The 13,889-nt window shown below is 46.7% G+C and overlaps 1 protein-coding gene across 4 annotated transcripts in view; it reads left to right on the top strand.

Annotated features, from left to right (window-relative positions):
- Positions 1-13,889, top strand: part of SRGAP2 (SLIT-ROBO Rho GTPase activating protein 2) — an 89,895-nt gene that overhangs the window by 26,040 nt on the left and 49,966 nt on the right. For all 4 annotated transcript variants that reach the window (XM_062509736.1, XM_062509737.1, XM_062509735.1 and 1 more), the window contains exons 2-3: positions 4,384-4,576; positions 11,674-11,836. In XM_062509736.1, coding sequence (XP_062365720.1) covers positions 4,384-4,576; positions 11,674-11,836 — 356 coding nt within the window. The remainder of the gene's footprint in view (positions 1-4,383; positions 4,577-11,673; positions 11,837-13,889) is intronic.

The raw sequence follows: 13,889 nt of genomic DNA, 5'->3' as shown, positions 1-13,889 counted from the left end.
TGCTCCAGGTAGAATTGTTTGATGAAAACACAAATTCCTGCCAGGAGCTCTGCAGGAGTCTGCCGTGTTTGTTGGAGTTTGAGGATGCTGAGGATCATGGAATGCTTTGGGATGGAAGGGACCTTAAAGCTCATCTCCCTCCAGGCCCTGCCGTGTGCAAGGGCACCTTCCAGGGGGCTCCAGGCTCCATCCAACCTGGCCAGGAACACTTCCAGGGATGGGGCAGCCACAGCTGCTCTGGGTGGAAAATAAGACTAAAATACAGAAGACAGAAGATCCTTCCTTGCTTCGGAATTCATTATAAACTGGATCTGCCTCCTGTGTGCTACATGGAATGTTGAAAAGGTGGTTGCAGGATGGATAAAAGTCAAGTCATGCAGATGTCCATGATGATACAATGGTCTGTCCCTCAGTGACCCAGGTGACTTTATGACCTGGTGATGGAAAGGAGTAAATGGATTGTTTGAAGTGGATGGAAAACTTTCTGTGGCCACTGAGGATGTTTGCATGATGTAGTTGTCAGCCACGTGAGCTTGGAATACAAGAGACAGAATTCAGCAATACAGGCCAAGGCTCACAGTAAGAACACCTGATGTTCAATCCTAATTTTGCCACTGGCACCTTAACCTTGAATTCAACGTGTGTTTATTCACCTTCAGGCCCTTGAAGCACTGGAGCAGAGTCTTCAGGAGGCTGATCCTTGCCTTTAGTGATCACAGCGGGTGGGATCACCAAGCTCTAAAGGAAAGGAGGAGGAAAGGCTTTTTTGGTGTTCAGAGAGGCTGTTAACCTAATAACCTGTGTGAATGAAAAGATACAGAAGCAGTGGGTTCAGGGCTGGAGTGGTTGTTGTGACTGAAGACATGAAAAGGTCCCGTGTAATTCGGTGACCCCCGGGTTAGAGCACGCACGGCCCCAACTCCGCCGGGGGATGTGCTCGGAGCAGGGCCGAAAAAAATACCTTCTGCTTGTGTAAGCAGTGGGAAAACAAGCAGACACTTTATACTCTGGAAAGCCCAGTAAGCCTCAGGAAATTCCTGCATTCTTGATTTTATTTTGTGGCAGAGGACTGCGGGGTGTGCGTTTGAAAGATGAGCAAGGTTGCCTCGATAAGCCGGGGCTGAATGGTTCATTGTTCGCTGCGGGAGCACGATCAGCTGTCACTGCTCCCCTCCAAAACACTGCCTTTATTTATAAAGAAAAGTGCTGATATCGCATTTCACACTGAAGGAGAAGTTGCTGGTTCTCGGTGCTGTTCAGTGAGAGCTGTGTGTGAAGTGTCCCACCTCGAGAGCCAAGAGCTCGAGCTGCGTTGGGATTTTCTGGTTAAAACACTCATGCTCTGCTGGTCTTCTTGTCTTTAAGAGCTGCTGGTTTTTTGCAAGTGGTCCTTTGGAATTCTGTTTCTGCTCCAGAAGGTGGTTTTCCAATTGAGAACATCATGGAGAATGTCCAGTTTTGCTGGGTTGTTGCCCTTACAAAAAAATTCCATCAGTTGAGGCACGGAGGAGGGTGGGTGGTCATACCATGAATCTGGTATTTGCCATCCCTACCCCAGTCCTCTTCTCTTAACAAGGTGTCTGCTGCTCATCCATGCTAAGAGGGTTGCTGACTTCTGGAAAATTGCAGATGAGCAATCCCTAAATGCACAGATAGAAACATCACAGGCAGAATTTGCTGCATTTGAATCCTGACTCTCTTAATGTGTTTACAGAAAACACCAGATCTGCTCAGGTGTTTTCTTTGTGGGATCCCTTTCAATGAGACTCCAACTTACTAAAATTAATATCTTTTGTCCAGTAGCTTCTGGAAAGATCACGGAGTTGTTTCTGTGTTGGGAACATCCCTTTGGTGAGGAAAGGGTGGAGGAGAAAACACAAAGGGAGGAAGAGCTTTCTAATGCTTCATGTGTTGAAGGCTGTTCCTTTTTGGATGGCAGACCTGCAGGTGAGCCTCAGGTGAAGGATGGGGAGAGCCGAGTGATTGCAGCAAGGGAATGCCACCTCCCTGGCAGTTTTGGTGCTGTTATCACCTCCTTTGCTTTAAAAAGTCTGAATGGCAAAGCCTCAGGTGGGATGGGGGCATCTGGTTTGCATTTCCCTGGTTAAACCCACCACTGGTGCAGAGCCTTGCAAACCCTTGAGCGGGTTTGTGGCTGAGCCTGTGCAGCACGTGTTGAGCATCAGCAGCAAAGTTTTACATGAGTGCTGGCAGGTCTGATGTGTGTGAGCATCCCAGCTTTCCCTGTGACCCTGCCAGTCCTAAAACAGCACCTGGGATGGGGCAAACAGCAGAGGCAGCTCCAAAGCAAAGGCATCTCCAGCGTTGCAGTAAATGCAGCGTGCAGGTTTCACCTGGTGTGGCTCGTGCTTCCCTGCACATCCAGGGCTGAGATCCCTGTGGATGTGTCTCCTCAGCACCCTTAGAGGTGCTGGGATTTCCTGGGGTGACCCCACGCTCTTCCCACCTGGGCTGGGGCATTCCTGAGCCTGGGGAAATGGTGGAGCTGGAGTGGTTCAGGTTAAAGAAGTGCACAGGCAGCTCAGGTTGATGTATTTGCCTGTGGCTGTATTTCCTGATGAAGAAACACAGGTTTTCTGGTTTTTAAGATTCTCTCCTGGGGGGAAAAATAAGCCTGACCAGCTTTTCCCCCACATTACAGTGTTGACTCCTTCCTTTCAGCAACCTTGCTGGCAGCAAAAGCCCCTGGGTACCACAGGCTGAGAAATTTGGAACGACCAAATTCAGTGCTAATCAAGGTCATCTTCAAGTTTGAAAGCCCCACGTTTGTGCAGCTTTTTTTTTTTATTTTTTTTTTTTTTTTTTTTTTTTTTTGGCAAACCTGACTGGGAGCCGTGTTTTCATACATGTGGTTTGGGTTTTGGAGTCCCTAAAATAAAGACATGGGGTTTTGTTCACGGCAAATCCCAGATTCCCTAAAACTGTTCCCGCAGATGTGAGCACGATCTGAGGCAACTGATCCTGGGAGTGCATGGCAGGAATGAAACCATGAAGGTCCAGATGTTTTTTGTTGGTTTTTTTTTTTTTGTTCCTGGGCAAAGGGACAAGCTCACAGAGGAGCCAAGCTTCTCTCCGTGATTTTCTGTATTTTAGGAATAAACGGTGAAATCGTCGATTCCTTAAAAAAAAACCCCAGGATTTGGGAAATGCTCCCTCCCTGCCTTCCCTTGTGGTGATGGAGTCGTGGGCGCCTGCAGTCGCAGTGTGGAGGTGTGAGGAAAGCTGTGAAACCTGGAATTTTATTGCTGGTTCTGGGTTCAGCCTGGACCAACACATCTTGGAAAACCTTTGGAGGGAGCAGCAGTCAAACCATGGCAAATCTCTACAGTTTCGCTGCACGAAGACCTTTAGATGAAAGGGCATATTTTATTGATTTCATGTTGAGTTTATTGCCTGTGTAAAAGGCAAATAGGCTTTGCTGGCTGCATCACTGAATATTGCTGCATTTTTAGGCTGGGACTGACACACTTCTGCTGTGTTTTCTTGCCCTGTTTGACCGTGAGTGAGTAATTTTGCTATTCTGTCCCTCAAATCCAGGATCAGTGGGACAAGGACGATGGGAGAGCCTTTCATGTTTGTAAAATGCTTGAAAACTGTTTGTAAAATATTGTGTTGACATAGAGACATTAATAATAATTAGGCTGTGATTGTTATGAATGTGTATTAATAATTAATTCTAATATTAACACCTATATCTGTGTGCTTTGTAGGGTCCTTAGATGGAGACATGTTACTTGCAGATATTTTAAAAGGAAAAGGTGCCTTCCTGGAGATGATTCCCTAATGGGAAGTGCTCTGGTGCTGGCTCTCCAGAGGGGTTTCTTCATCTCTTTCATGGCTTGGTTTATAATGAGCTGCACAGCTGGAGACTCAGGAACAAACTGAATAATCTGAATTTGGTGCCTTTGGGGAGTGCCCCAGAATGTGCAATGTCTTGTTTCTGCATCAGGAGTAGTTTGCAGAGGAATTTGATAGAAATTCCCTGAAGTGATTTGCTGAGCTGACGTGGGGGATTGCAGCATTCGGTCCTTTTTTCCAGGCTGAGATTCAGTACATTTTTAGGCAGTGACCACTCTTTCCCCGTGCCAAAAATGCACTTGACACTTGTAACTGATGCACTTCTCAACAACAAAGCTTTGCTATGCACCAGACTGCAGGGTTTGGGATGGATTTCCTGCAATTGGTATGCCCAAGATGCAAGCCCAGTCCTTTTGTGCCTGCAGATAGAGTTAATCGGCGCAAGGGAGCCTGGCTGGCACTAAGGAGGGAGCACATTTTTTAAACCATGTTTTGCTGGAGGACTGTGATGGTGTTTTGTGTGATGGGATTGTGTTTAATCTGCAGTGCTTTTATTTGTTGCAGAGATCCGTGCCCAGTTGGTAGAGCAGCTGAAATGCCTTGACCAGCAGTGTGAGCTTCGGGTCCAGTTACTGCAGGACTTGCAGGATTTCTTCCGCAAGAAGGCAGAGATTGAGATGGATTACTCCAGGAATTTGGAGAAGTTGGCTGAGAGATTCCTGGCTAAAACTAGGAGCACCAAAGACCAACAATTCAAGTAGAGTATTTATTTGCCTTTTGTTTCTGCCCCTTTTTTTTTCTCCCCCTGCTGTGGATTTGAGTGCAAGGACAGGAATGGCAAAGAGAGTTGTTAGAGTGAATGTAGGCACTGCTCTGAATTCCAGAGCCAAACATTCCCCAGGTTTGTGTTGGCCACAGAAGCCATTCCCTGTTTCTAGGTGCTCGTTCATGTCAGTAATTCCTGGTAGGTCATGTGTTGCTAAGAGTGAATGGGATGTAAGAGCTGGGATGTGCAGAAGGAGTCATTTTCTCAGGAAGGGTGGGCAAAGCTGTGTGCCAGATTTGATGGACAAAGCCAGGACTTCCTTCAGTGTCTGTGGCTTTGGTTTTCTGAAGGGAAGCTGTTCCCAGTCTGTTCCCTGCTGTCAGTTCTCAGTTTCTGGGATCCCACAAACGCTCTGTGTGGGAGTTGTGTTGCAGCTCTGCTACTATCACTTCAAACAGCAGGGAAATAAGGCCAGTAGCATTTCCAAAGAGAGCTGTGCCTCTGTGGGTGGGGGAATCCCTGGGTACCGAGCTGGTGGGACTCAATTAAAACCTGAACGTGTCCTTACTGACAATCTCTTGACTCTCTTCTTGTTTGAAGCATCATCTACAAGCAGGTCTGGCCATGCTGCTGGGCTTGTTGCTGGATGCTGGTTCTTCCCCGCTTCTCTGAGTTGGGATGGCTGATGCAGATGGAACTTGGTTTCATGGGTTCCCATCCTCCTGATGCTCCTGAGGCCCTTTTCCCAGGAGAAGGGGCTGCAGGAGGGGGTTTGGGGGTGAGGAAGGGGCTGCGTGGCACGGCGTTCCCATCCGGGCAGAGCTCAGCCTTGTTGGGTTGTGTTGTCAGGGCAGCAGCTGGGGAAAACACGGAGCAGCAGCAGCAGCCTTGGGACCTGAATCATTTCTGCTTTGGCCGTTTCGGGCTGAGAGGATCCATCTGGGGCTGCCTGCCCCCGCCCAGAGCGCAGCGTCGCTTTCCGCGGCGTTCTCCCCGTGTTTGTGTTGTGTTGTTGCTGTGTTTGCAGGGATGTGGGGACACTGCAGCTTCCCGTTTCCAGCAGCAGCTCTCTTTGTGGAAGCCATTAAGGAGGCACCATTTTAGTTTCCTGTCTGCACAGCTTTGATGTGGTTCCCTTCAGTTCTGGTGTAGAGCGCACGCTGTGCTGTGCTCTCAGGAAGGCCTGGCTCCAGAGCAGAGCAGTTTGATGGGCTGGGGAAGAGTTATTCTGCATGTCCACGGACCTGTCAGAATCCTAAGGGTTTTTTCTTTTCCTTTAGAGTGAAAGTGTTGTTACAACTATAAACTCTGCACATCCTGCAGGTGCCTTTAAGGTGGCACTAAAGACATGATGTCCTGAATTACAATTTTCCTCTGTGGTATGATCGGTGTTTTCAGTTGATTTCATTTCTGGTGAAAATCGAGGTGATTTTCTTTATTACGTGGTGTGAAACAACACATCAGAAACACCTCTGTAGTCAGCTTGAGAAAGTTGCGTGGAACTTAGCTTCTGCTTGGGGATGAATGAATGTGAATGAATTTATAACTGAGAGAGTTGAACAGAATCCTGCTGGATTTGCAGGGAGAGGGCTGGTGCTGCCTGGGCTGCTGATTTCACTTACTTTAGCAACAGACTGCTCCTGCCAGAAAAATGCCTTGCTCTTGGAATATGGTATCCCTGCAAGGTCCGAGTCCTAAATACACAAATTAATTTGGTCAAGAGTTGGACTGAGAGAAAAACAACAGGAAATCTGAGGCTGCTGGGTGTGTGGGCAGTGTTGGTCAGCAGTGGCACAGGTCAGGCTGGCCGTGCAGCACTTGTTTGGTCATTTGTGTGCTGGCTGTGCCAGAATGCCACAGGGATCCAGCAATTCCTGTTGTCACCACCTGTCCCCAGTGCTGCTGTGCCTGAATCACAGGGACTATCGTGGATGGCATCTCTTGTGGAGATGCTGGAGCTGGAATCCCATTGGGAGCCCCCCATTTGATCAAAGCCAGCCATCAGCTCCCTGCTCCTTGGGATTACACGTCTGGGAGAGGAGCCTGCTCTGTAATTGCCTGGCTCTGACCCTATAAATACCCCATAATAGGCTGCTCTCCCCAGAAGCTGGTAATTATGTCGGAAGGCACCGTATCATTCCCTGCCTGCTCCCCGTGGCACATCCCGAGTTTAGATCTCCTGACACAGGGGCTGGGAGGAAAGCTCTCAGTAGCCACCCTGCAATTTGTATGTGCCTTCCTGCTCTGCAGCTGTTGTGGAATTGCCACTTGCTCCGACTCCGTTCCTTCAGGGGAATGCTCTCCAGGCTGACCCCTGGAACTGGAGTGTGTGGATTCCTCCACGCTGGGAAGGCTTCAAGGAAGAGAGCAGTGTGGGAGGTGCAGCCTTCCCCAAAGCCTAGTGAGGTTTGTTTTTCTAAGATGTGGCTGTCTCAGAGCTGATTAGGTTTGCACTGAATCACAGGATGGTTTGAGTAGAAGGGACCTTAAAGCTCGTCTGGGACACCTTCCACTATCCCAGGCTGCTCCAGCCCAGCCTTGGGCACTTCCATGGATGGGGCAGCCACAGCTTCTCTGGGAAACCTGTGCCAGTTTCTCACAGGAAAGAATTTATTCCCAATAAATATCCTTTCTACACCTGCCTTCTGTCAGTTTGAAGCCATTCTTCTTGTCCTGTCCCTTCAGCCCCTTGTGAATCATCTCTCTCCATCTTTCACCAGCTCCTTCAGGTACTGGAAGGGCACAGTTGGGTCACCCCAAACTTTCTCTTCTCCATCCTGTACAACCCCAGTTCTCTGGTCCTGTACAGCCCCAGTTCTCCAGCCTCTACAAACCCAGTTCTCTCAGCCTTCAGTTCTCCTATTTCTATGTGATTTTTGTCCTGGAGGCATTTTTGCCTATTCAAATCATCAATCAACAATATGAAAGCCATAGCAAATCTTGAGTGATTGCTTTTGAGGGAGAAAATGGATAAAGAAAAAAGGGAAAAAAAAAAAAGACAATGCTATTTTAAGGCCATATTTTAAATCAGGATAATCTTTGGAAGCAGGATCCTGGGTAGCAATTGTCAGCTGGAGAGATGAATGTCCAGGATATCCCAGCATGAAATTCAGATGGCTTTCTGGCAGCTTTTGCCTTGAAGTAGAAGATGCAGAATAAGTCTGGCAACCTTCAGGCTGAGCACTTGTAAACAACAGATGTTCATAACTGGAATCTTTTGGAAGAGAAGAGCAGGGAGCAGCATGGATGTCCATGCTTGTAATTCCCAAAATTTGCAGTTAACACTGAGCTGTGTCAGGGAAAATCAAATGTGGGTTTGAATGAGCAGCTTACAGGGAAGTTCAGCTTTAATTTTCCTAAAATCAAAATGATTTCTGTGAAGCAGGCATGATACAGGTTGTGAGGGAGGAATTGACAAAAGCATTTGGGTCACTTGGGCTTCACTTACGTTATTATGAATGATAATAATAAATGTTGTCATAGGCTATTTGTGGTTCTTTTTGCTGAAATAAGAGTCCTGCACATTTTACTCTGAGCCTGTGAAATAACCCCATTTGGAAGGTTTTTGTAAGCATTAAACATTCATTGATTCAATGACCTCCGTGGCTGCAGAGAGCCAGGGATACACGAGCAGCAGAAATGGATGTAAAACCTCAGGGAGGGTTTTTGTGCTGTTTTCCATCATCTCAGTGATGCTGTCTCACACCACACTGCTGTGATTGTGGCCTCTCTTGCCACAGCACACTGCAGAGGACAAAATTCAGAGAGTGTTGCAGGAGTATTTAGAGGAACAATTAAATCTCTGCTCTCACACTTGGCCCAGCTCCAGCTCCGAGGGTTTGCAGAATTGACTGTCCTGGGATGCACCAGCTTTAGTAAAGCCTGTTGGACAGATCTAGGGAAAATCTGAATATTTTGGGGGGATTGGGAGGCGGAACAGGAGACTTCAGGTGTTTTAAACACTTCATTCACAGCAAGGGTGGCCAGGGAAGTTTTCTGTTGTCGTGGGCAGTGGGACATCCCTTGGAGAAGGACCCTTCATCAGGACAGGACAAGGAGTGATGGGTTCAAACTGAGAGGGGCATTTAGGTGAGATATTGGGAAGGAATTCTCCCTGTGAGGGTGGGGAGGACCTGGCACAGGAGCTGTGGCTGCCCCTGGATTCCTGGAAGTGTCCAAGACCAGGTTGGACAGGACCTTTCTCCTCAGTAATATTTTCATTCTCATCTGATGAATTCCTTCATCTTGTGCTCCTTATGGGAGCACAGGGTTCCTATTCCTGGTTTGTGGGTGTGGTTTTCAGTTTTTTAAAAAATTGCTATTTATTTTGTTATTGCTTATTTTTATTTGAATCTATTTTGTAAGATGACTTTTCTCCTATTTCCTTGCAATGCCCAACTCGGCGTCTGTCGCTCTTCCCTGCTTGCCTTGAAGCAGATCAATCTTGGATTGTCTGCAAGTCCCTTGTATGAATGAATAATTTAATTAAGATACTTGAGACTCAATCTTCCCTTATGATCTTTTTGAGACCCAGCTGAAGCCTTTGAAGTGGAAGTTGTGCAGGACCCAATCAAGATAAGACCCGAGTAACCACAGGGCTTCATCATTTGTGGTTCCCTAAAAATCTGTGCACAGCTTCCTCTTCCTGCTCCCCTTGCTGTGATCTGCTGTAATTTAGGCTAACCTAAATAAACCCTCCACGCTCACTATCACCACACCATCTTTACACCAGGAGAAACAGGGCTTGAAATAAACCTGGATCTTGGCATCTTCTTCCTTCTCCTCCTGCTCATGGGGGAAGTTTGAGTCAAAAAGTTCTTGTAAGTGTGAAGGCACCAACACTCTGGGAGAGCTGATATTCACATCCTAAAGTTCTTGGGTTGATCTCATCAGTTTTACCTCTCCAGGGTGAAGGGGGGCTCTGTCACTCTGCAGAATGTGTGGGGATGCTTGTACCCACCAGTCCCTGTTGATACTTGATATTTCCCTTCCCTTTTCCATCCCTGCTCTGTGGTGCCATGGCACTGGGAGCAGAGTGCCTTTGCCAGCTCCTTGGAGGGTTGAAATGGTTGATGGGGATCACACTTTGCTCCCTGCCATCTGCTTGTGGTGAGGATTGAAGAGGTTCTGCTGAGAGCAGTTGTGGAAATCCTGCTCCCTATTGGGAAAACTGTGCCCGTGTCCCACCCCAGGAGAAGCTGCAGTTCCAGAGGTGCTTTAAAAGTTAATAGGTGTGGACTTTGAAAGGATGCTTGGGAGGCTTGAAGCAACTCTTCGCTTTTCTCTTTAATTTCTGCTTCTTGCTGGGAACGTTGTCGTTAGCAAATAATGAAGGAGAGGTTTTGCCTCCCTTCCTTGCTGTGAAAACCAAACCCTGGATCTGTACAAAATCAAGAACCCATTCCAGCAAGGCACTGAAAGAGTTACTGAAACCAAGAGACAGCAAGAAATTAAAGGAATTTAAAACGAGAATCTGGCCGTGTGTGGTTTGAGCATCCCAAAGGTGCCAATCCCAGCGGCGTGTGAGGTTCGGGGTGATTTTTTCCTGCAGGATGGCCTTTCATGAGTAACCACAGGAGCAGTGTCAACAGCCCACGTGGCAGCAGCAGCCAGCACCATTCCCCTCAGCAGCTTTGCCCTGGGCTCCTGCTGTTGCTGCTCTTTGGGGCTGCTGTGGCTGGCACAGCTGGGCTCGGTGCAGTTGATTCCTGCTCTCCCTTTCCTTAGGGAATCCTGCTGCTCCCCGTGGGTTCCTGTGGCCAGAGCTGGTGCTGGTGGCTCCCAGCTCTGCTCAGGCTGTTCCTGGTGCTGCTGGAGCAGGAATGGGGGCTCTGAGGGGTTTCAAGGCAGGATTTTTGGTCAGAGGTTGTTGTTTGTTTTGTTTTGTTTTGTTTTGTTTTTTTTCCTTCCTATGTTTCATTCCCAGACTCGTCATGGTAGCTGGGTAATTTTCTGTTGTAGCTCTGCCAGCTTTAGAGGGCAGTCAGTGGGTGAAGCAGTCGGGATCACAAGCTGCAGTCAGTCCTGAGCTTTCCAATTTTTAATTTTTTAATTTTTTTTTTAAGAAAGGAAAAAAAAAAAATCAAGGTCAGCTGTTCTGAAATTCTTTATCTAAAATTATCCGTATTGCAGCATATATCCAACTGCTGGTGTCATGAGAAGGGTAATGAAACTCTGTCCTGGCTTAGTTTTCCCATTTTCCCAATGTTTCTTGGAGCAGAGATTGCTGTCCTTTCAAGTTCAGAATATTCCCTTTTCACTGGTAATTAAACTGCATTTCTTTTAGGAGGAAAGAAATCTGATAGAGTCTCGTACAATAATCAGGGAGAGCTCTGGCTTTGCACCAGAGGTTTTACTCTTTTCTAGATAATTACTATTGTGCTGTAAATAAATGGTAAACAGAGCTGAGAAATGCAGAGATAAAATGAAAATTAAAGAAAAAATAAACTCTGTCCTTAAGGCTTTACCTGTGAGACCCCAGCTTCCATCTGGGGTGAAATGCTGCCCTGAGAAATTCTTCCTTCCAATACATGAAATATTGACCCAAATAAACCATGGGTCCTCTGCTCTGCTGCCCTTTGCTGGGTGCTTCAGCTGGAAGAAGGTAAGGTGGGGATAGCTCGAAGATGAGAAAATGAAGCTGCTTTTAGGAGTGGCTGGGGACAGATAGAGAATCCTTCCCATAATGAGCTTTGCTCAGGAGACACAGCATTTTCTTTCCTATGCAGATGCTGTTTGGCTCACTGGGTGCTTGAAATCTTTTTTGTTGTGGTTAAGACCCAAATGCTTGAGACAGGACTGTGAAACCTCCTGTCAGACACTGGAGCCATCTCCCTCCCTCAGGCTCTGATTTATGCACAAAATCCTGGATTCAAAGGGGAAAATTAAAGCCTGCGTTTGGCACAATGCAGCTCGCATTTGCAGGATCTGTTTGTTGGGGGACAAAAGCTCATGGGAATGTAGGGAAATGGCACTGAGGGTGTATTTTCTGTATTCTCCTCAGCATCCCAGCCACCCCACAGCTGCATTTACAGATCCAGAATGGTGGTAGAATCCTGTCCAGTTGTTCCTGTTTTGTGTCCTTGCAGGAAGGATCAGAACGTGCTGTCACCAGTGAACTGCTGGAACCTGCTGCTCAACCAGGTGAAGAGGGAGAGCAGGGACCACACCACCCTCAGTGACATTTATCTCAACAACATCATCCCACGCTTTGTCCAGGTCAGCGAGGACTCAGGACGCCTCTTCAAGAAGGTAATGAATGCTCCAGCACAGAATCCACTTTGGTTCTTCTAAAATATCATTTACTTGTGCTGGATCCGTTCATTGGGAGATTTTTTTCCTTTTTGGGCTTGGCTTGCCTTTGATTCTTTTCAGGCATTTTCCCCAGTGTGGCTGGTTGAGATTTGTTGGTCTAAATTAAGGCTGTGTTTTTCTCCTCTTAGCCTGCTCCACAGTTTTGTATGGATATTGAAAATTTAATTAAATAAGCAGCAGCCTTCCAGTTCAACTCTGAACATTAGTCAAGAACAACTCTTTAAAGACAGAATTTTATCTGCCATATTTGCTGTTCAAAGAAAAATTAGGGAGAATTCTTGCTATGCTAGCTAATAAAAGGATGTATTGTCCTTATCTGGGAAAAGGAGAAAACGCAGCTGAGCTCTCTTTTCATTTGCCCTGTCCCCTTGATTTCCACCTGGGAAGGAAGGTGGGGCAGTGTGGGAGGGTTTTCCTATTGGGAATCTGTTCTTCCAGTTAAAGAAATGTGATCTGGAGGCTTTGAAAAAGCTGCTCAGGGGTGATGCTTCACGTGGTGGAATCATTGCAGATCTTCACTTTGAAAAGCCATTTACTTCTCTGCCCCCTCTCCCACCCCCTGCAACCTGTCCTGAGTTATTTCTGTTCTTGCAATGCCTGGAGAAGGGAGGGGTTGTTCAGATATTTCTTATTTTCTGTCTGTTGCTGTAAGTGTAAAAAATCCCCTACGAAAAGCAGTTTGAAAATGAGCAGTGCTCGATAATTTGTGAAGTCTCATGTCAAGATGCACTTGAAGGAGCAGCACCTGGATGTGTGTTACCTGGAGAGCTGGGTGCCTGAGCCCTGCTCCAGCAGAGCTTTGTGGGTGTGAATTCTCTGGGAGAACAAAATTTGTGCTGTTCCCTCTCTCCTGCCTGTTTCTTGAGTTTTTAACGGATGATGAAAAACATATTCCACTTTTACATTCTGTTTCTCTTACTTCCCTTTTAAAAGTCATTGCCCGAGCAGAGGAGGAATCTTCTCCTTTCCAAGTAAAGTCACACTGAGGCCTTTTTGACCTTTTAAAACTTTCTGGTAATTACATTATGGTTGATTAGATACTTACACGGGATTATTGAATGGCAGTTACTCTTCAATTCCTCTAATCCCTCCAAAGGAGGAGTAATCTCTCTGCTGAATTTCAACAAGGGCTGTGCTGGAGCAAGGTGGCCTGGAAAATGCCTTGGCAAAGCATTGCTTGGAAATTGATATTATCCCAGTTTGGCTGGAAGTGGCAACTTTATCTTCAGCCACTTATAAAACAGGGCAAACCCGTGTTTATACTTGATTTTGGGTGGCAGAATAAAAAGAAACAAATAAGCAATCAACAGCAAAATTCCATCCCTGGTTTGTTTCTCACAGGCCAAGAGCAAACTCCACATTAATTTGTGCAAACAAAAGGCACTTGTTGCTAAATCCCAAATACTTGTTTGGCTGTTGGCCAGGAATACCAGCTTGGCTGAAGGCCAGATCAGGTGTTTGATTACAATTCCACTTGTGCTGGCTGGTGAAAACCAAAAAATTGCGTCCTCTGTTGTCTGGTAGCAGCAGATAAATAAGAGAAATTTGGCTGACGTGGAGCTACTTGTGCTTTTTCACTTGAGTCTCTTCCCCTCCTGAGCTGCAAGAAGCAGCCTGAGTTGGTACAAAAGGTACTGCAGGCTAGAAAACACATGAGGTGTGTGATTAAAGTATTGCAAATCAGCTTTGCATCCGTGGATTTAAAGAAATGTCACCCATTTATAACCCCCCCTCAGTGGCACGTTTCTAAAATATCCCCAAAGCACCACAGGAGATGTCAGAGTATCTCTGAATTTTAAGCAAATGGGACCTTTTCCACCTTTTTTACCTTTTCCTGAGTTCAAAACAGGGACAAATTGCTGGCAAAGCCAGGCTGCCTTCTGTAGGTGTTGATGGGGAATTTACCAACTTAAACTTGGGACATATTCATGCAAATAATACCATGAAATGTGGAGAGGATGGTGACACAGAGATCCTCAGCCACTGAGGG

Source organism: Cinclus cinclus, chromosome 27 (assembly GCF_963662255.1).
Source record: "Cinclus cinclus chromosome 27, bCinCin1.1, whole genome shotgun sequence".
Classification (NCBI taxonomy): domain Eukaryota; kingdom Metazoa; phylum Chordata; class Aves; order Passeriformes; family Cinclidae; genus Cinclus; species Cinclus cinclus.
Note: the sequence above shows the minus strand (reverse complement) of the source record. Positions and strands in the feature narration are given on the sequence as shown.